The sequence below is a fragment of the Equus quagga genome, chromosome 1, assembly GCF_021613505.1.
Source record: "Equus quagga isolate Etosha38 chromosome 1, UCLA_HA_Equagga_1.0, whole genome shotgun sequence".
Taxonomy (NCBI): Eukaryota; Metazoa; Chordata; class Mammalia; order Perissodactyla; family Equidae; genus Equus; species Equus quagga.
In genome coordinates, this window is record NC_060267.1 from 93,653,579 (window position 1) to 93,674,912 (window position 21,334).

The 21,334-nt window shown below is 59.2% G+C and overlaps 1 protein-coding gene across 4 annotated transcripts in view; it reads right to left on the reverse strand.

Annotated features, from left to right (window-relative positions):
* The window catches only part of VAV2 (vav guanine nucleotide exchange factor 2), a 189,075-nt gene that overhangs the window by 29,722 nt on the left and 138,019 nt on the right, over positions 1-21,334 (reverse strand). For all 4 annotated transcript variants that reach the window (XM_046670830.1, XM_046670815.1, XM_046670822.1 and 1 more), the window contains exons 5-10: positions 15,188-15,290; positions 12,022-12,120; positions 9,688-9,756; positions 8,498-8,598; positions 1,551-1,650; positions 510-605 (exon numbers count right to left, since the gene is read on the reverse strand). In XM_046670830.1, coding sequence (XP_046526786.1) covers positions 510-605; positions 1,551-1,650; positions 8,498-8,598; positions 9,688-9,756; positions 12,022-12,120; positions 15,188-15,290 — 568 coding nt within the window. The remainder of the gene's footprint in view (positions 1-509; positions 606-1,550; positions 1,651-8,497; positions 8,599-9,687; positions 9,757-12,021; positions 12,121-15,187; positions 15,291-21,334) is intronic.

A 21,334-nucleotide genomic window follows, 5' to 3' on the forward strand; every position in this document is an offset into this window, starting at 1 on the left:
ACCCAGGTGACACCCCGCTTCAAGGTAGGGGTGTCCCCAAATCCCGTGGATAACAGGGGGCTGTGAAGGCAGCACAGAGCACAGTGCTGAGCTCACAGTGACCTGTGGAGTCACTCAAGAGCCTCTCGGAGCCACTGTCCCTCCCCAGGTCTGTCTGTCCAGAAGGACTTCCTATTTCCATTTATACCGTGGCCACCAGGAAGCCCAGGGACTGGTTACGTGATCGGCCACAGGAGCGCCTATTCTTGGTCTGAAGATGCTTTTTCTCTTTCAGTTTTTCTCCTCTCTTACCCATTTTAATCATAACGTTCCTTTGCATATTTACTGATAAATCTCCTAACATACATATGTACTGAGCAGTTCCCAGTATATGCTGTGCAGTTTTTATGTGCTAGGCACAGACTGTCCTGAGTCGTTTGCTGCTTCTGTCTCAGCCCAGCCTGTCTGTGGGCCCCACCCCACTCCCCTGGAGGCCGCCAGGCACGCGCCCGCCCCCGGCGGTGGCTCACCTTCAGGAGGAGGTGGTACTTGAGCACCCTCTGCATGGGGACCACAAGCAGGTCTTGCAGCTTAAACTTCCCGTCCTGGACCTTCAGCGTGCATTCCTGGGGCGTCAGGAGCAGCAGGTCGATAAAGAGCATCCTTGCCCGGGGACGCTGGACCCCGACACTCCCATCCCCCAGCCTGGGGGGCGGGGGGAAGACCTAAGCCCTGAACTGGGGCCCGGGGGTCTGGTCCTTCTCTGGCCCAGCTCCCAGAACCGGGCAGCATCTCCCAAAGCCCTCCCCAAACCAGGTGAGTGCGGAGGGGCGGGCTTCACAGCAGGCGGGCAGGGGGCCTCAGGGGTCTGCAGTGGCCACGGGAGGACTCTGGGATTCTGAGCGACCCCTGGCCCGGCATCTACCAGGCCTGCCCAGAGACCCTTGGGGCAGCCAGCTCAGGAATCAGGGGTTCCCCACTGGTTGCTGGACACACAGGGGCATCGTGAGTCTCCAAGGGGCACGCTCCCAGCATTGCTGGAGCAAAGGGGCCTGCGCCAGTGTCCGCCCCGGACACAGGGTTTGACTGGCCAAGTACAACGTGGGAACCCAGCCTCTGGGAGCAGCCCGGCTGCCCCCGATGAGGGCGGGGAGGAGAGGGGCCTGGAGAGGGGCTCATGTGGGGAACTCGACAAGAGCCAGAGGCGGGCCCTCGGCCTGGGGTGAGAACGGGGGAGGGGTGGGAGGCTCCACGGCTCCCACAACTGTCCAGGGTCTTGGGGTCCACACAGGCCAAGGTCAGAGGTCAGTCACTGCCCCTCACTGAGCCAGATCTGGTCCCAGAGGACTCAGGCTGTGTTCTGGCCCGGGATGAGGACTTCTACCTGCCTATTCCTCACCCCAACAAAATGCAAAGGAAACAAAAATCATCTGCTAAAAACATCTACAAAATAGTCACATGGCTACCCTGGCTCCTACTTTCCTCTCAAATGGGCAAGCGGAAGGCAGCGAGCTGCAACCTGGGAGCCGACCAGGGACGGGCTGGGGGCCACCCGGGAAGCCCCCCCGTACCTCAACTTTTTGTCTGAAGTCCTCCCGGCCGGCGAGAAGCTGGTTCAGCGTGTTCTGGGCGTGCTCCATGTGGCTGCAGTATTCCCCGTAGATGAGGAGCCTGGACGGTGCACACACATGCACACTTTGCACACTCGAAGGCTGATAAGCCACCGGCCCTGCGGGCCTGCCTGGGCTTCCCGGGGGGCTGTGAGCGATGGCAAAGTGCTCTCTCCCCGTGACAGCCCCGTACGCGCTAATACGCTTAACAGTTTTGTTCTTGTGTGGCTGCTGTCTCCCCCTTGCCGAAATCCCACCAGGCGCGGAGCGGGGCTGCCAACATGCTGGGAGGAGGGGCACCCCCACTCTCCCAGAACCAGTGGGCCCTCCTGTGGTTCTGTTTCAGGTCAGGACTGGGTTTGGGGATGTGGTTCTCACCACCCCATCCCACCCCTACAAGGGGCTAAAGCAGAGAAGAGAGAAGCCCCTTGTTCCCCCAGGGCTGGGGGACCCCAGGAAGGTCACACGCCCACCTGCAGGCCCGTCCTGGCTCTGGACTCGCTCCGGGGGGTGGCCCTTGTGCTGATATTTTGGGGTGTGTGGACCCCGGGGTCAGCCCTTGCTGCTTCCACGAGGCACCGACGCCCTCTGCCTGGGTTCTCAGGGCAGGGTGACGTCAGCCCCGAGGGCCCTGCTCGTCATCTGCGACCTGGACATGGCTGTGCTGGCCTCGGGGTGCCAGAGGCGCCGCAGATGCAGAAGATGCTCGGGGCACAGGAGCTCGCTAATCCAGCTCCACCCGCTGCCCACTCCTCGCTGCTGCCCATCACGTCCCCACCCCCGCAGTCATCACGATTCTCAGCCCAGAGTCCTCATGCTGCTGTCTCCCAGCCCTGACGCCCTCTGCTGTGTCCCCGCCTGTCCCCCAGGGCCACTGGCTCTTCAGACTGGGGCTCCAGCACTCTCGGGGCCTTGGGCTACTATCCTGAAACTTCATCTTTGAAAACCTGTCACCCGACTACAGAGCAGAATCCCAGAGAAGGACCGCGCAGGCGACGATGGCAATGACAAGGGTGACAGTGATAGCCACCACCCACAGGAGCCACGTGACGCACAGCACGTCGTGACCCTTCACCCACTCATAAAGGCTGGAGGGATCAGCCCCATCCTCCAGGCAGGAACCAAGGCCTCAAGAACTTGCTAAGAGTCACCAGCCAGTAAGCGGTGACGGCCTGGCCTGGCCACAGTCTCAGCTTCATCGGGAAGCTGCGCCGCGTCCACAGTGGTCTGTCCTGGCTCTGGGGAGCTCAAGGCAGTCTCTGGGAGCAGGTCAAGGTGACCTCAGGGCCATTTCTCTGTCCGTCGTGGACACTGCTTCACCCTGGCACCTGGTGAGGCTCGGGGCAGCCGGCTGGGCCTGTCTCTGGCTCGACTCCCGAGGAGGCTGGCACTCAGAAAGAGGCGGCCTGGTCTGCGGGACCCCTAGGCTCTCGCTGTTGGGCCCTAGGGGCCGCGGTCACCACAGCTGGGCCGGACATTGGCTCTGCCACATGAGCCCCAGGGCAGGTCTCCCCTCCCCCGGGCCCTGGGGGTTTGGGACAGATCACACCCCATTCCTCCCGGCCCTGGAGTTCCAGGCTTCCTGAGAACAGAGCGGCATGCCAGTATTTCTGACCAGAGAACACGTCATTTCAGAACAGCCCCGAGTTGGGCACAGACGACACCTCCCGAAGCACCTCTCAGCTTCCGACAAGTGTTCGGGATGCACTGTTTGTTCTCTGTGTGGTCGGAGGCTCCGGGGCCTGCACTGGGCCGAGCCACCTGCATGTCCTCAGGCCACCCTGAGGGCTCTCTCCCGCCTGGGCCTTCGGGGAGGCTCCCAGGCTCGGGGGCCAGGATCCTCCGACTCCAGCGAGACACTGTGGTCCAGTCCTGAACCGGCACAGAAGCTCACCTTCCGGCCACGGCAAAGTGAACGCCCCGGCTGCGTCCCGCGTCCACAGCCTGGCGGCGAGAGACACCGACCAGGGGCCACTTTGCCCTGGTTTCCACTTAAATGAATCTGTTATTAAACTGAGAATTTTAATAAAAAACTTGATTAAAACCCATCGTCTCTGGAAGCAACTGGGGACGGATGGGAGACTCAGCCGTTCCCGGGCACGTCTTAAGGGAGCCGACCCGACCCGGGATGGCCCAGCCCCCATCGAGGGACATCTGTGGGCAGGAAGAGCTCTGAGTGCAGCCGGCAGATACTACTCGCAGCCCAGGTCGCAGAGGCCCTGCCTCCCACTCTCTCTCAGTGCCCTTCTGTGCCCCGCAGGCCTCCTAGGCACTCGGTGCTCTTGAGCCGGCCGAGCCGGCCTTGGGTGCTCCCCTTTAACTTCTGCACTCCCCTGGCTCACCTAAGCCCGAGATTCTGGCCCACAAGGTGTGCACAGAGGGGTCCCAACTCCGCTTTCCTACAGCACACCCCACCAGACCCCACGCATCAGCCACAGCTTGGCTGCACAGGCAGCTTTCTCTGCCCCGGCAAACTTTTATTCATCCCTCAAAACCCTACCCCATCATTTCCTGCTCTGTGTCCCGGCGGGGCCAGACAGAAGAGCAAGGAGACAGATCAGGGAGATGTGGGGCAGAGGCCTGGCCAAGGGGGGTGGGGGACAGCCCTGGGTCACCCAGTTGCCCACCTCTGAGCTCCATGGACAGGCCTCACACCTCCTCGCGTCCCAGTGTAGGTGACCACAAGCCCCCTGCCTGGACTTGGGACTTTCTTTTCATCTGTAAATGGACAGGGGCGGGGACAGTGGCATTGACAGCAAGTGGGAGTGCCATCGTGGGGCAGAGAGAGAAGCTTTAATAATGATCTAGATGCAGCCACACCTGAGCTCAGCGAGGGGGGATGACTCTAAGGTCACCCAGTAAGTGAGTGGCAGGGCCAGACTCCAGAGTGAATCCCATGGCTCCCAGCCCAGTCTGTGAGGCCCCGCCAGCCTCTTCTGAGTCTCGGGAAAGGAGGACTGGACAGAGTGGGAAGGAGCGGTCCGTCCAGCTCAGAGGGTCCCACGCAGCCCTGCCAGATGGGGCAGCCAAGCGAAGCCCTGCGGGGGTTCCAGGAGCCTGGACGTGGGAGGCCCTCTCTGTGCACGCCTGGCCAGGACCACCCACCCTCGGGCTTTGAGGATAAAATGACCCGTGAGCAGAAATCCAGCCGGAGCTCAGTGTCACCCAACTAACATTCCGAGATGCCAGAAGCCACCGAATGCAAAGTGCTCACCCGTCTCGGAGCCTTTCCGTCCACACACTCTCGGACCTCCCGTGGGGTCTGGGGTCCGGGGGAACTGGCCTTTAATTGTATTCTGATCCGGCCCCTCCTAAAAGCTAGTCCTCCCACCTTCCTTCGGGGCCACTGACTCCCCGCGGCTGCTTCCCTTTGCAGTCCTTCTGCCCCACGTCCATCCAGCCTGACCCACTGACCCTCTAGAAGTCAGGCTCCAGGCCCAGCTTGGCCAGCCCCAGCTATCAATAAAAATAATGTGGCTTTATGTTACATCCACATCTGTAAAATGCAAGCCTTTCCCAAGGCCTACTTCCCTCTGTGTGGGAGATGTCCCCTTCAGGGCCATAGGGCGAGGCTAAGAGGAGCATCTGCTTTGTCTGAGCACCGAGGCCACATTAATGGAAGCATAACCTCCAAAAAGAGGGAGATGATTGTCCTCTGCCACTTGGCACTGGTCATACCACACTTGGATGCTACTCATCCTTCATCCGTGATGAGCTGCCAGGATCTTGCTGCTAGAATCGCTCAATGGCTTCTCCCGCCCTCATAAAAAAATTCTAAATCCCTATCTTGGCCAAGCAGACACCTGCAGAACCCTCCAATGGTTCCTTAGAGAACTTCCTCCTCTCCCACTTCACTCCTGCTCCTCTGGCCTCTGCTAGTTCCCAAAACAGCCTCTCGCAGGGGCCTTCCCATCACTTCTATTCCGCCCCCCGCCCAGAGCTGATCTCCTCTCACCCAGGTCCTCAGGGCCCATCCTCCGCCACGGGCCCCCTGCCCCCGCCCCCTCCCTGTGCCCTTGAGCTCTCCCACAGCCACGGTGAGGCCTTCATCTGTGGACTTGTTCCTGTCTCTCCCCGACCCACGGAGAGCAGGGCCTGTTCTGTTCACCACGGTGCCCTTGGCCCAGAGCTCAGGAGCTGCACACAGCAGGCACTCTATAAATGCTTGTGGGATTAAGAAACCAGCAAACATCAGGACCGTAGGGGCTGACTTGGAAATAAGAAGAGAAAGTGGCAGGAGGTGGGCACTGGGATGGAACCACATGACTTGGCAAGTGAACTCTGATGAAACTCAGCCAGCTCTTCCCCAGAGGGACCCCAACCACAGGGCCTGGGCCCCTGGAGCCTTGCTGGGCAGGTGACGGAGCAGCGCGTCGGGGGAGCTCCTGGTGCTGGAACACGTTCCACTCACGGCAGCAGTTTTCAAAGGTGGAGATAACCATCATTCCCAGAGGAAACAAGGCCCGGGAGCCAGGTCAGGTCCAAGGCTGCGCGCGGAGGATGGCGGCCAGCTCTTGTTTAAGGGCAAACGGACTGTGGGGACAGGCCAGACAGCCGAGCTCTTGGGCCGGGTATGCAGAGGTTCCTGGGGGAGGGCGGGTCATCCATCTGTCCCTTGGCCACGTGGCCAGCCATTTTTGCCCTGGAGCTGCGTTAATGGGCCTCAGAATGAGTCGAGCGTCATCCACGGCCCCCCACCCCCACAGCTGAGCAGCAGCACTAATGAGGGGCTGAGCCACGTCTGCTTATGTCTGCCCCCGGGGGGGGTCAGGTCTGATAGTCAGCTCAAGCCCACCAGCTGGGTGCCGACAGCTCGCCTGGCACACTGGCTCACAGCCAGGTGAGAGGCAAACCTTGCTGGGAGCAGGGGGCGGGTTCAGGAGCCGGCCTGACCCCTAGCCCCCCTTTGCATCCCTCCCCTGGGGCCGGCCAGCATGCTCACACCTGCCGTGGCCTGGAGAAATGTAGTCTGCTCTCCTGGCCACCTCTGCCACCTGGTCGCGGGCACTGCCTACCCATTCATGGCTCCCGGGAGCCCCCCACCCCGTGGCCCCTTAGAAAGCAGACGCAGGGCCCTGTCCACTCAAGAGGGGAGAAAGCACCTTGCCAGGAGCCAAGGGGCACACAAGGGGAGCACCTTAGGGTCTCCTAGGGGAGGGTACCTGAGCATCCAGCCTGGGGACGGGCTGCCTGGGTCTGGGGGTGTGAGCTGAGCTGACAGTCACCTGGTGGGAGGAGGACGGGTTACACCCGGGTGCCAACCAGCCCCCTCGGGCCTTCTACAGCTCCCAGGACCCCCTCAGACCCTGGAGAGTAAGCCCGGGAGCTGGTATTTCTAACAGGCTCCCAGGCGGCTCTGAGGAACAGCCAGGTTCAGGAGTCATTAAGACAGAACCTTCAGGAACCCGCTCCACAGACTCTACGAGGGGAAGAAAGCAAGGCGCTGCCTCCCGATGGTTCTCCTGAGGTTTCGTGGCTGAAAACCCCACCTCCCGGGCTGCCTGCAGCGCCAAACACCCTGCTGAGCCCGTCTCGTCCTCATGTCGTCCTTGTCAGCAGCCCCTTTTAAAGGACCCGCTGCCAAGGCTCAATGGTCAGAAGCAGGGGCCTGCGATCCCGCTCGGACGGTAGAGCCATCCTGACAGCTGCCCCCTCACCTAGTCAGCAGCTTCCAGAATCCCAACCCTCTCCCTGCCAGATCCCGCAGGGCATTCCAGAGAAGAGAAGGCTGCCTTCACCCCATCCATCAACGGGTACGGAGTGGCTAAAGCAAGGAATCAAAGAGGTTCAGAGAGGCTTTGCAGCAGCGACGGAATTAACCCAAAGAAGGGTCCCTGCACTGGTCCTCAGTGGGTGGTCACACTCCTCCATCCAGTGTTCCTTCTGGACGAGGGGCCTGGATGGCCACTGGAGCCATGCTAACGGGCGTGACTAATGCAGGCGTCCTTCTGGTGTAAGGAGGCCGGCGCCGTCCCTGCATCCAGACTCAGCCCGACCCCCGGGCGCAATCCAGGACCCTCAGCTTCTGACCAGGAGCATCTACACCCTGTGGGCTTCTCGGACGTTTGCCCCAAAGCCTCAGAGACTTGGATGAGACCACAGTTGGAGGAGCGAAGACTCGGCGCTTCTCGGCCCCGGAACCACCGTCCCCCGACATCCAGGACCAGTTTACACCAGGACAGTTGAGCACCTGTGCCTGCCGCTGTCACCATGCACCCCTCCCCTGTCCGTCCACCCAGGTCCAGGACCTTCTGCCCACCCGGCCACCAAAGCCCTTCGCTGGGTGTGGACCAGCTGTGTCAGTGGCACAGGCCCGGCCTCAGTTTACCCTCATGGCACCAACACCATCCCTGTCCCTAAGTGAAAAGTACGGAAGTCAAGGCACAGTGTCATGCACAGGCAAGGCAGCAGGGAAGCGGCCTCAGCCCTGGGGACCCCGGAGTCTGAGCTCTCAGCCACGTCCTGCTGAAGCCCCTCACTCAGACCTTTGCGGGGGCGGGTTTGGGTTCTGTCCAGCAGCAGCACCTGCCACATGCCACCTCCCCACCCGATGAGCTCCAGGGGGCAGGCTCCCCGGGTGCCCAATTCCCCTGGGTCCTGGGCACACTGCAGGCGCCCTGTGATGGCACAAATGTCCTTCAGCTGCCAAGACCCCCAGGGACAGAGGCAGAGGGAGCTGCCTCCTCCCATCCAGGCCGTCTCGGGGGTGCCCTCCCAGCGTGATGGCGGGGATGGTGGGCAGCCTTCTCAGTTTACAGGTGAGGACAGCAGTCTGGAGGGGCACAGCCACCTGCCTTGGCACCACAGTGAGAGATCCCACCTCACCCCGCCAGCTCTGCCTGGTCCCCAGCGTGGAACCAGAGAGGCGCCCGGACAGGGAGGGGCCGGTGAGGCGACCTGCCACTCACCTTTCCTTGAAGTCGAGGAAGACCTTGGCCAGAGTACTACCCCCTGCCATCATGGACACGTCGATGGCCCTCAGGAAGCTGTGATGCACCTTAATTAGGTCCTGGGACGAAAAAGCAATTCGCACATGAACAGGCTATGAGGACAGGAGGAGGGAGGTGCTCTTTAATTACACTTCTCCAGATCTGTTTACGAGACAGGCCCGGGTGCTGGGTGGGGCCACAGAAATGCCAGGCTGTGGTTCAGCGGGAAGGTGCTCTGGTGATGGGCGCACAGGGGGACCTGAGCCCATGAAGTCCTGAGGGGAGGCATCCACAGCCTGCATCAGCCTGCGTGAGGAAGCCAAGGGGCTCTTGGGGGCGGCCTGAGATCACAGCTCTGAGGGATGGAGTCTCCGTCGCAGAGCAGGGCCTCGGGCCTGGGGAGGTGCGCTTCCCCATGTTTCAGAGCAGATGGGTGACCAGTAGGCAGCTCCTGTTCCGACAGTGGCCATTTGCACTGGCCACGGCAGGATGAACTCCGGATCGGCGGCATGGAGAGCGAGGAATCCAGAGTCTGGACCAGCCCCGAGCAGGCGGCGACCAGTGCCCACCCCTCGAGCTGATGAGGGGCCAAGGGAGACCGGTGGGAGTGGCCGCACTGGCTGTTGGCACCCTGCAGCCGCCAGGCAGAGGGGAGGAGCAGGAGCCGGTGTTCCTGGAGGAAGCCCATCCATGCGCAGCTTCTGGAGCCTCAAGCCAGCCCGCCCTGCTCTGCTGACCATGTCCAGGTGAACCTGCCCACAGGGAGTCGCCCTGTGTCCGCGTTCAGACATCCGCAGAGCAGGGAAGGGGGCCCTGCTCAGAGGGGTGGAGGGGACGCATTTCTCTCTGGCTGCTGACAAAACCCTCACACCTCTGCCAGGACGTGTGCTTCTGAGCCACACCCACCGGCACAGACAGTGGGCAAGGAAGGCTCCCACAAACCACAGCCTCCTGTCTCCTAAAACCAAAGTTCCCGGGGAGAAGGGCAGGCTGCTGTCCTCCTCCCGTCTGTCAGCCATAAAAATTTCCTTTAGCCAGGAATAGCAGTGCCACTGGCAGGGACGCAGGTCTCCAGGACCCCCGGGGACAGCAGCGTGGGAGCCCGCCTGATGCTCAAGCAGGTTAGGAAGCAGAACCCGGTGTGGCAGGCTGGGGGCTGGGACCCTCACCTCCAGGTTGATGAAGATGGCCGCCATGTCCGCCGGGCTCAGCACCAGCCTCAGGGGCGCCATGTAGTTCTGGAAGAGAGAAGCCCATTGCTCCCATCTTGGCCTGGAGGGCACCAGCCACCTTTGAGGCCACAGCCATGGCGGGAGGGGCTCTGACCACTCCAGCAAGGTCCCGGGTCCACAGACAGGGACAGCTCCACAGGCCTGGCTCGAGGCAGGTGCTCGTTACTGGAGAATGCACGCGTTCGGGGGAGATCTGGGCTCCGTTCCGCAGGGCGAGTACAGTGCAGGAACGCGCAGGGCCAGGTGCATGGGGCCTGAGTATCCATCATGTAAGCGCCCACACCCGCTACAGAGGCCACGACCTACGGGGGGGCCACTCAGCGTGGCACTGGACTTCAACCCTGCAGCAACCCAGGTGGGTGCTGCTATAGCTGTTTGAGACATTTGAGGAAACTGAGGCCCGGGAGGTGGAGGGCAGCCCCCAAGGGTATGGCGACAGGGGCAGCATTCCCACCCCCAACTCGAACTGCTGTGCCTGCATCCTGAGTTCGACCCTGACCCTGCCATCAAGAAACGTCCTCCGCCCGCAGGAGCCCCACGTGGACGGAGCGGCTTCGCCCCTCAGATGAGACGCGCTTGTGCAAAACTGTGGACTCCCGCCCCGGAGGCCCCTGCAGGGAGGGACCTGCCACCCTCTCCTCTCCCTGCCCTTCTCCCCCGCGGGGTCCTGGCCCCCGGACCTCTCCTTGGCTGCCATACGGAGCGGGAGAGAATTGTCCAAGTGATCAAGCACAGATGGCCAACAGATGCGGCCGAATGGTTTTCCCCACGCCCAGGACGGGCTGGCACGGGCCTATGACTCGGTGTCCTCACCTGTGACACGGGGACAGCCACACTACCTGGAACTGTTGGGGGAGGGTTATAAACACATTTGTCCTTGGAAGTGCTCGGGACACCACACGCCTGGCCGTGCACCCTCCCGCTCAGCCCCCAGGTGCACTGCGCCCGGGACCGCAGCACCTCCCTCAAAAGCCGCGGCCCAGGGTGGAGACGGACCGCAGCGCCCCGCTGGTTTTCTGCACTGGGACTTGGGCCACACGGAGGAAACGAGGAGGTCTGCAGGGTCCTGGAAGGAGTTGCCTGGGGCCAGGACTCGCAGCGGTGGGACTGCAGGCAGGGGGAGGGGAACGGCGAGGGCCAGGGGTGCAGCCAGGACGGGGCCTGGAGGGTTTGCAGAAGGGCCAGTGGTTGGTGGGGCTGTAGGGTGGGCACACAGTGCTCGGGGGCAGGAGGAAGGGAAACATATCAGAGGCCTGGGTCAGACCTGGGGCCAAGGGGCATCGCGGGACTCCCAGCTGGAGGCTCCATGGTGCCCTGAACAGTGAGGGACCCACTTAGGTGTCCCCACTGTGGCCAGTCTTGACCCTGCACCGCAACCAAAGAAAAGTCAGGAAGGCTCCATCTGAAAACAATGCTGGTCCTCTCACCCCAGTAAGCAGTGGCCATTGGCAATGAGGATGCCCAAGTGACAGGCAAGTGCCACTGAGCCAGTGCCCATGGGAGGCCAGAGCGGGGCGGGGGCAGGAGAAGGCCCATCGGTGGTCCTCTAGGAGCTTGGCGGGCGGCAGCAAGAGAGGACTGACAAGCCACTCAGGGGAGCACAGGGTCTGCCATGGGGGCTCCAAAGGCTCACATCATCGGGCCTCACTACGTCCCAGGTGCAGGACACTCACAGCCACCTACGGGTGGTGCTGCTGTCACCCCAACTTACAGAGGGGGGCTGACCACAGAGAGCCCTAGGTGAGAAGGTATACACAGGAGCTTGCCCCAGCGCCCCGCCTGGGCGAGAGAGTATACAGAAGGAGCTCGGCCCGGCACCTGGCCTCAGGGAGAGAATATACAGAAGGAGCTCAGCCTGGCACCTGGCCTGGGGGAGAGAGTATACAGAGGGAGCTCAGCCTGGCGCCTGGCCTCGGGGAGAGGGTATACAGAGGGAGCTCAGCTCAGTGCATTGGGGAGCAGAAGCCAGGATAACGCACAGCTTAGGCTGGAAGGAGCTGCAGATACCAGCTCAGGACGGTCTGGGGCCCAAGCTGAGGGCCAGGAGATGGGTGGGTGGCAGCTGCCGCAGAGAACGGCCTGGGTACGGAGCACAGCTCAAGACGGGGCCGAGGGCAAGAGGGCTGCAGAGAAATAGGGAGGGCAGCCTCTTTCCTGGTGAGCAGTGCCTGATGCCAAAGCCGAGAGGGCCACAGAGCCCCTCCACTCGTCCCCACTGCCTTGAGTCCCTGCCTGTGATAGCACCCCCAGGAGACCGGGGCCCACATCCACCTTCTCAATGTCCTCCAGGGTCCGGTAGTACTTGGCTTCAGTCTCCTGAATCTCCAGCAGGCAGCAGTTCCTCTTGTCATCCTCGGTCATGCCCATTTTCTAGAAGAAGACACAAGATGTTGGCCAGGACCCCTGGCGGGCCCACCGCCTGCTGACCGCCCACATGGGCTTGGCTGTGGGGTCACTAAGTATGAATGGTGGGGCCAGATGGGAGGCAGAAAAGGGGCCCAAGCCCTTCCTCTCCCTTTTACAGATAAGGAAACTGAGGCACAGGGAGAGGATGTGGTGTGAACCTGAGAACTGGTGACAGCTCGGAGGAAGGCATGGAAGCTTCCAGAATCCAGGCTCCTGCTGCCCTATTCTGAATCTCAGTCTTCACCAGATGGGGTGAGGCCCTCAGAAGCTACCCCCTCCAGCATATACAGCAGGTATGACACACTTAAAGAGCCTACTGTGTGCACAGGGAGAGGCTATGACCAGCTGCCTGAGGACCCACGTCTGCTAGCTGAGTGGCTGTCTCAGCACTGGCCAGTTAGCGGCTCAGAGGAAGACACCAACTCCCCACAGGGCTGGACCTTCCGAGTGTCCACTGCCTCCAACCAGGGTCCTGAGATAAAACAGCCCATTGGCAGGGATCACTGGGGTACAGGCCTCCACAACAGGACCTGCCCCCACCTCCAGGGAGCACGTGGCCGAGGGCGGGGCGGGTGGGACTGACCAAGAGTGTGGCCACAGGGGCCAGGGAAGAGGCAGCAGAGGGTGACTGCTGGGAGGCAGCTGTGATTTTCCAGATGCTCTCCTTCAGTTCTTTTAGGCTCAGGGAGCCACATCTGCCCTAAAGGCTCTGGGGAATGGTGTGGGGTCATGCGACAGGCCATTGGGACTCCATCTACCCTAACATCATCCTCCTCCTCCAAGAAGTGCCCAGGGCCCCGCTTGAGTTTGCGGGGGCTGCAGCTCTCCAATGCAACATGCCAGGCAGGCACATCCCCCAGGGGCCTGGCAGGTCAGTGGCCAGGGTCAGGCAGGATGTCCCCCAGGTCTCCTTCCCGAGCCCAAAGCGCCGCTCAGCCTGCGGGCTGCACTGTTACTCTCGGAGCTTCATGGGGACGTTGAGGGTCCATGATCTCCCTAAAACCACGTGTAAAAATGTGGTGCCCCACCATATCTCCCTGGGGACGGGGTCTGGAGTTTTTCCAGGGATTTGAGACCTCCCGGAAAGGTGGAGGAAGGTGGTGCCATCAGAACTTCCCGGTTCCCCTCCAGCGGCCACTTACCTGCATGTATCTAATCTGAAAGCATGGAGAAACAAACAACAGAAAGGACCTATTAGCAGTGGCGGCTTGTGACTCAAGCTGTGCTTGGGGAAGTGAGGGAGGTGCTCCCACATTTAGCCAAAAGCCCCAGAGATCACAGCTCCCCACCTGCCCGCACGTCAGCCTGGCTGGGTGGGGGACAGCACTGGGACCGAGCATGTCATCAGAGTCTTCCCCACATCTTGGCTCTGAGAGTGGCACCTGCCATGCTCTGGCTTTATCATCCTTTGGAAAAGTCACCAACCGGACAAGATGGAGGGGGAAATAAAACCAACTGTTTCATCTCAGAGGAGGTGGCAGGAGGTGGGAGGCCCCCCTGCTTGGATCGACAGGACCGCTCGTGAGCACCAGCACCAAGCGAGCCTTAGGATGCTGAGCTGAGCGGGGCAGGGGGGACACCAGCTTGTCCCCAGGACACAGGCGAGCATCTCCCCCCAGGCCCCCGCAGGTGCTGCAGACAGCCCCGGGTCCCACGGTGAGCATTTCAGGACCAGGGACAGCAGCGGGCTCTGGGGAGCGCCCACTTAGGGCCTCCACAGGCCAGGCATAGATGGGGGTCTCTCGGGAGCTTGTATGCGGCAGGCAATCCTCCAGCAATTGCACGGGCCACTGCACCCACATGCTCTCGCTTTACTCACAGGACACCCAGCTCCCAAAGTGGGGAGTGAGGGGCCCCAGGCTCAGCTCGCTGCCAAATCAGGAAACCAGCCAGGCTCTCAGGCCAGGTCCAGGAAGGCAAAGCAGGCCCTCCAGGCTTTGAACCCCCTACAAGACTTCCCTGGAAGGTTCAGGAGCAGAGCTGCCCCACTGCAAGTCTGCTGGGGAAGTGCAGGGCAGGCCCTGGGCAGACCTGGGGTCAGAGACCCACAGCCAGCCCTCCCGGAGAGAGACCCCTGGTAATTGTGGGGAAGGAAACCCACCTTCAGACCCTTCAGGGCAAAATGAGAAAGTGGTTCTTAAGAGCAGAGTTTGGAGGCTGCGATCACCACCAGCCGCTGTGGTGCTGGCAGAGGCGGCAGGTGCCAGCAGAGCGGGAGAGGCCTCTCGGAAAGGCCTCGTCCGGGGGCTGTTTCCCCAGCTTTCTGTTTCTCTACCACCAGCTGGTTATTCTCACACTGAAGGAAAACACTGGAATTTGCTTTTTGAGAAATTCCCCCCATTTCTTCGGGGAAAGTAAATGGCAGCAAAAGCCTCCACCGTTGGCAAGTGGTATCTTGACCACCCCCAGGAGCCTAGGGGTCCAGGAGGGCTGTAGCTGCCCCCGCAGGTCCCCATCCCCACCCGGCAGGGCCCCCACCCTCCACACAGCAGCTGTTGGCAATAAACCCACGCTGCCCCAAACTGGCGTCCGCGAGATTATTAGCGAAGGCCTGCTCAGAAATAAATATCCTCGCCACACAAAAGAAGCACAGCTGGCTAATTGAGCCCACAGTGGTCTCGTCGCTCTCTGCACAAAGGGGTGAGACGAGGCGTGCTGTGTGAGACTGAGCACCGAGTTACTATTTTAAGGCTCCCTGGGCAGAAAGGACACCCTTCAGAGCAGAATTCCATGGCAACACGTCCTGGAAGGTCTCAATGGCAGTGGTGTCACCTCCCGGTCTCCTTAGAGCATTTCTTAGGGAAGAGGGGCCCGCAGTAGACCGGGTTCCAGGAAGAGGAGGAGCCCCCAGGGGCCGGGAAGGGCGAGGTACAGCCTCTGGAGCCCCCCGCCCAGGAGCAGCTCCCCCTCGGTGGCTCAGACGCTGCGGTTGGCTCAGAGTCCTCAAGGAAAGGGCCAGGCTGCTGCACGCAGGCTAAGGCCCCATCCGGGCAGGGGGAGTGGCGCAGGCACAGGTGGGCGGGCAGCTTACCATGGGCTGCTGCACCTCCACCTTGATGATGTCCTCGTAGATGTCATCCCCTTCATCCTCGCATGGGACGCAGTCGTAGATGTCCTCCCCCAGGTCATGCTCGCTGCACAGGAGGAAGGTGGGTTAGAGAGACAAGAGGGGCCAGCCAAATCTACGAGGGGACACAGCGTGAGGGGGCCTGGCGCAGAGGAGAGGCGCTCAGGGCCACGGCGAGCTCTGCTCTCGGCCCCAGTCTCTCGATCTAAGAAATGGGGTGAGGACGTGCCTCCCAGGGTTCCGGCGAGCGCATCAATCGTCTCGTGCTTTGCCTGACGTACTTCTGGAAGGACCTCCCACGGTAAAGCCCTTTAGTAAGTGCTGGGGACACGCTGCAGGCCCAGGGGTGAGACCCCGCCTATTGGGAATCTTCTCACGGCTAGTCAACGCGAGCACCAGCCCTGGCACCTGAGCCCCGGCCTCCAGACCAAGTGCCCTCTCCCCGGCCCGCGCTTGTGACCCGGAGCCCAGGGCCTCCCCAGGCCTCACAGCCGAGGTGTGAAGGCCAACGCGTGGAGCTCACATGGGACATCTTCCCCACCAGGCAGGAGGGAAGCAGAGCGGAGACGGACGGGAAGTTCCCGATGCGCCTGCCCTAGCGAGCACCAAGGAAGTTACCGCCCGATTTATAGTTCAGTAAACTTTGTTTCAGTTCATGATCATGTGTTCATTCTACTCCCATGTTATCCCCTCTGCCCTGCAAGACTTAGGTTGTGGGACACCTCCTCCAAGAGGCCTTTGGGGATCCCGCATCCAGCCTGCGATATGGGACTCTCCCTGGCGCTCTCGTACCTCCTGCTGCACCTCCAAGGGTTTCACAAGGGCCTGTGGACGACCTGTCTCCTTCTCACATGGAACCCAATTTATCAATCCCTTCTCTTCACCACACCTGATACCAGCAGGTGCTCGGCAAAGTTTTCACCGAATCAGCACACAAGCCAATCCAACCGCCCACCATTCCCATGGCCCGGGACAAGCCCCCTGGGGGGAGGTCACTCTAGCCTGGGGTTCAGGGCCAGGAGCCACCATAGTCCTGGGGCTGGCCAGCTCTTCAATCTGCCATGGGGTCCATCCTCAGGGTAGATGCACCGTAAGCTGGAAGCCAGCTCGCCCTGGAGCCCCGTGCCAGCCCCGCCTGCCGTCGTCTCTCTCTGAGCAAGGACATCTCATAGTCTGGGCTCAAAGCAGGGCCTGGCAAAGTTCCCTTCCGGAAGGCATTGAAATGTGGTGGAGCGCTTCCCTTCCCTGCAGCACAGGGCGGCCAGAGCTCAGGGCACTGGGGAGGGACGAGGCAAGAGCAGAAGCGACACCCAGCAGCTCTCAAGAATGGGTTTGTGGCCCCGTCCCAAACCTGGCCTTAAAACACCAGCTGTATTTTATAGGTTGGGGAGGGCTCGGGCGGGGAGAGAGACAGCATTCAAAACCTGCTTGAGAGAGGGGCGGCGTGTTTGTATTCGAGCAAGGCCTCTGCAGACAGAGGACCCCCAAAGCCCAGGCACCTGCCCTGGGGGACAGAGCTGCAAGGCGACTGCAGGCAAATGCATCAGATTGCCCTCTGGGGGGTTTCTGGGTAGGGGGGCAACAGCTGGAGAGAAGGGACGGAGAAGAAGCTGCTGCTGTGGGTTCTTCGCTTTCGGTTTTGCACCGCCCCAGGTGTGAGGGAGCCCAGAGTTGGCCTGAGGACAAGAGCTGCTGAGGGACGGATGGCACTGTGCTAGGCCAGCTAACGGACTGCTGAGCAACGATGAGACGAGCTGCCCACCACTGGGGAGCCCTTTGTGCCAATGCACATGCCAGGCACTCGAAAAGCACGTGTGCCGTTTGACCTCACAGGCCCGCGGAGGCAGAGAGCGCCGAGGCCATTTCACAGAGGACACACGCTGAGACTCCACACTGCGTAGGCCACTGCCCGGCCCAGCCTTGTCCTCTCTCCCGCCGCCCACCCTCCGCTGTCTGGACCGCGGAACCCACTGTCCGGAGAACCCATTCTGGGCCCAAAGCAGAGCCGGACAGTGACCGAGGCTCCCCTCGGAACCTGCGGGAAGGCAGGCACAGGCGCCTGTGACTCATGGGGTGTCCTACACACCATCTCGGAGGCCCGTCCCCCTAGGTGGGCCTTGGGAACGGTCACTCATGTTGACACCAATCACCACCCCGGATCTCCAGATGCTGTCCTCAAAGGAACCAGCTCCGGTGGCCCCACCTGCCAGGCTTCTGGGGTCCAGGCAAGTACCCTCAGGGGCTCTTTCCAGCGGGTGCCAGCCACCCCGACCTCTGTCGTGCTGCAGAGCGAGGCTGGTGACAAGCCACTGTCGAGAATTCTGACAGTGCGGAAGAGTGGGGACATGGACAAGCTCTTGGGCTGCTAAAGGGGACCATTCCAAGGCAGACGAGGCCGTTCACGAGTCTGGAGACAGGCATTGGCTTTGCTCTGATGGGCCGGTGGGAGGAGGTGGAGGGTGGGCAACCCTGATGGTTAAATATTCTAGGAGCCGACAAAATGAATAAAAATGACTGGAAGGGGGCCCGGAAAGGGGCCTCGAGGTCATCTGGCGCAGGGACGGCAAACTGCCAGCCCAGGAGCCCCCATGTCTCATCTCACGTTTGGGGAGGACATCCTGTCCACCCAGCTCAGATCCTTCCCAGCAGGGACCTCCGTGCAGCCCCCAGCGCTGGATAACGAGTCAGTGCCCGAGATGCAATGTCTTTACTTTCCCAAACGAGCCGCTATAGGACGGGAAAGCAGGGTGCGCGACACCAGGGGACTGGCCGAGGTCTCCTGCATCTTCCGGAGACCAGAGACCGTAGTCCCGCACTGCTGCCTCCGGGCAGGTGTGAACTGTCACCGTGCTTTTTATTCGGCGAGTACTCAGCGACGAGCCGAGCTCTGAAGTGGGCACTGGGGGTGTTCAGAGCAAATCAAGAGGCGAGCTGTCGATCTCGGGGTGAGGCAGGCCCCAGCCTCACCGTGAGCCCCAGCAAGGAGGGAGAGGACAGGGACGGCAGGAGGGGTCACGAACTTCCTGGATGGGGGACTTGGAGATGTTCGGCAACCCGAGCAGATTGTTGGGTGCTAGAAAAGGTGCCTGAGGGTAGAGTGGCTTCCGCGCCTCCCAGTTCCCTGGCGCCACCTTTACGTCAGAGCTCACTCACCCCTGCCTGGGCCCGCACCAAACCTGGAGGGCACCTGCTGCGTTTCCAGCACAGGGCACAGGTCCTAGCAGGCTCATCACCGTGTTTTTGCTCAGCTTTACGTAGATCGAGATGCACCCGTAGCTGTACCATTTGACAAATGGATACCCCTATGTGGCCAACACCCATCACATTCCAGAACATTCTCATCTCCCCTAAAAGTTCCTCTCCTTCCTGATCAAGCCCCATCCCCTTCTTCCAGTCACCGCCCCTCTGACTATTCTCCACCACACGTTAGTCTTCTCTGTTCCAGAACGTCACGTCAATGGTGTTGTGTTACGATCACTTTTGTGTCTGGCTTCTTCCCCAACATCAAGTCTGCAGACCCCTCCACACTGCCGCCTGCACAGCAGCTCAGTCCTCTTCACGGCCGGGGACTGATCCATCCTATGAACATCCCACCGCTCATCATCCATTCTCCTTTGGATGAGCATTTGGGTTGCTTCCAAGTTTTGGTTATTGTAAGTAAAAGCTGCTACGAGAATTTGCCTTTTTGTTTCGTTCTGTTTTGGTGGACATATGCTCTCATTTCCTTTGGAAATGAAATTCCAGGAGGAGTGAAACAGCTGGGTCCAAGGAGAGGTGTGTGTTTAATTTTGTCAGCAACGGCCAAGCGTTCTTCCAGAGTGGTCGCAGCATTCACACCCCCACCAGCAGTGTGCGCGAGCTCCAGTGGTTCTGGTTCTCTTCCTCGCTGGTTGCTGCTGGTCTCTTTCATTTCAGCCACTGTAGTGGGAGTGTGGTTTTATTTTGCATTTCCCTGATGACTAATGATGTTGAGGATTTTTCCGTGTCCTTACAGACACTGATCTATCTTCCTTTGTGAAAACCTGCTCGAGACTTTTGTCCATTTCTAAAAATTAGTTGCCTATCTTTTTCTTATTGAATTCTGGGAGCTCTATATATATTCTGGAGACAAGTCCTTTGTCAGATATGTTTTGTGAATTTGTTCCCAGTCTCTGGCTATGGCTACTTCTTTTTTAATAGTGTCTTTTGATAAGCATCCATTTTTAATTTTAATGAAGCCTAATTTACCAAGTTTTTCTTCTCTGGTGTCCTCTGTCTTGTGTCCTAAGAAATCCTTGCATCTTGTGCAAGAAATCTTTGCTTTCTTCCAGGTTGCAAAGGATTTTCTCCTAGGAGCTACATAGTTTTAATGTTTATATTTAGAGCTCTGATCTTTCTCAAATTAATTTTTGTGTGTGGTGTGAGGCAGAGATTGAGGTTCATTGTTTCGCACTGGGATATCCGGGTGTTTCAGGACAATTTGTTGAAAATTTTATTCTTCCCATTGGATTGCTTAGATCCCTCTGACAAAAGCCAAGTGACCACGTAAATGTGGGTCTATTTCAGAATTCTCTGATCTATTCCATCAGCCTATTCCTCTATCCTTATGCCAACACCACCCTGTCTCGATGATTTTACTTCTATAGAAAGTCTTGAAATCAGGTCGTTTAAATCCTTTAGCTTTGTTCTTTTATAAGATTGTTCGAGCTATTCTAAGGCCCCTTGTATTTCCATACAAACTTTGCAATCATCTTGTCAATTAAAAGAAAAAGCCTGCTAGAGCCATAACAGGAGCTGGATTGAATCTACAGTTTCATTTGGGGAGAAAAGACATCTTAACAATATCGTCTTCCAATCCATGAACGTAGCATGCACTTTCGTTGGTTTCGGTTGTCAGCATCATTTTGTAGTTTCATCACAGAGGTTTTGGAATTTACGAAGTTTGGGGCCACTATTTTTTTCAGCGATTTCTCCTGCCTCATTCTCTCTTTCTTCTCCTTCTGGGGTTCCAGTTACACTCATGTTAGACCACTTGACATGGTCACACGTAGCTTGGGCCCTATTCACATTTGTCAGTCTTCCTTTCTTCTGTTACTTGGAGCGCATCACTTCCATTGAATACCTTCAGGTTCAATGACTCCTTCCTCCACCGTCTGCAATCTTCCATTAAGCTGATGCAGTGAGCGTACACTTCAGTTATGCTTTTCAGTTTTAGAATTTCCATTTGGCCCTTTCCTACAGCTCCTATTTCTCTCCCGAGGCTCCCCATCTGTTCATTCATTTGGCACCTATTTTCCTCAGTCCCTGACCATATTGCTAAAAGCTGCTAATTGTAACAGCTGAGTCATCTCCAGGTTGGTTTCCATTGACTGCTTTTTCTGGAGCATCACTCACTTGTTCCTGTTTCTCCACAAGTCTGATGATTTTTTATTGGACGCTGGACTTGATGAATGATACATTATAGAGACTCTCGATGCTGCCATTTCTCCTGAAGAGTAATATTCGTTCTGACAGTGGACTTGGTTGGACTCCAACTTCCAACTCTGTCTTCCGTGCAGAAGGCTGCAGCTGAAATGCCTGCTGAATTCAGTCTCCAGCTGCTGCGGAGGTTTTCTCGCTGGAAACCTTAGGGTCTTTCCTGTATGTGTGAGGTTTCAGGGTCAGCCAAGGATTTAGGAGGATTACAAGTGCAGATGTGGGGACTCCTGCTCTCTGTGGGTCCCTCCCTTCCAGCATTTCTCTCCTATTTTCTGGCTTTTCTGCCAGCCCCAATTTCTTTCCTCTGACACCTCAAGCCAGTGAGGATGCAGCTTTCTGCATGCATTGGGGAATGCCCTCAGACGAAAGGCTGCAAACTCTCAAATCCCGTCCACAGAGAGCCCCTCCTGGAGAACCGGTGGGTTCCTCCTGAGATGACACAGTCCGGTCCCCCTCCCTGTGCTCACAGAAAGGACAAGACCATAAGACTGAGACACCGGGAACACATCCAGTGTGGATACCCCAACACATGTCCACTACCGTGTTCTCAGCTTGCTTTTCTTTCTTAAAATCAATAAAGCCAAGGAACATTCATTCCTACGGGATCATTTTTCATGCACCACTTCCCATTCATCTCTTCTAATTCACTCAGCG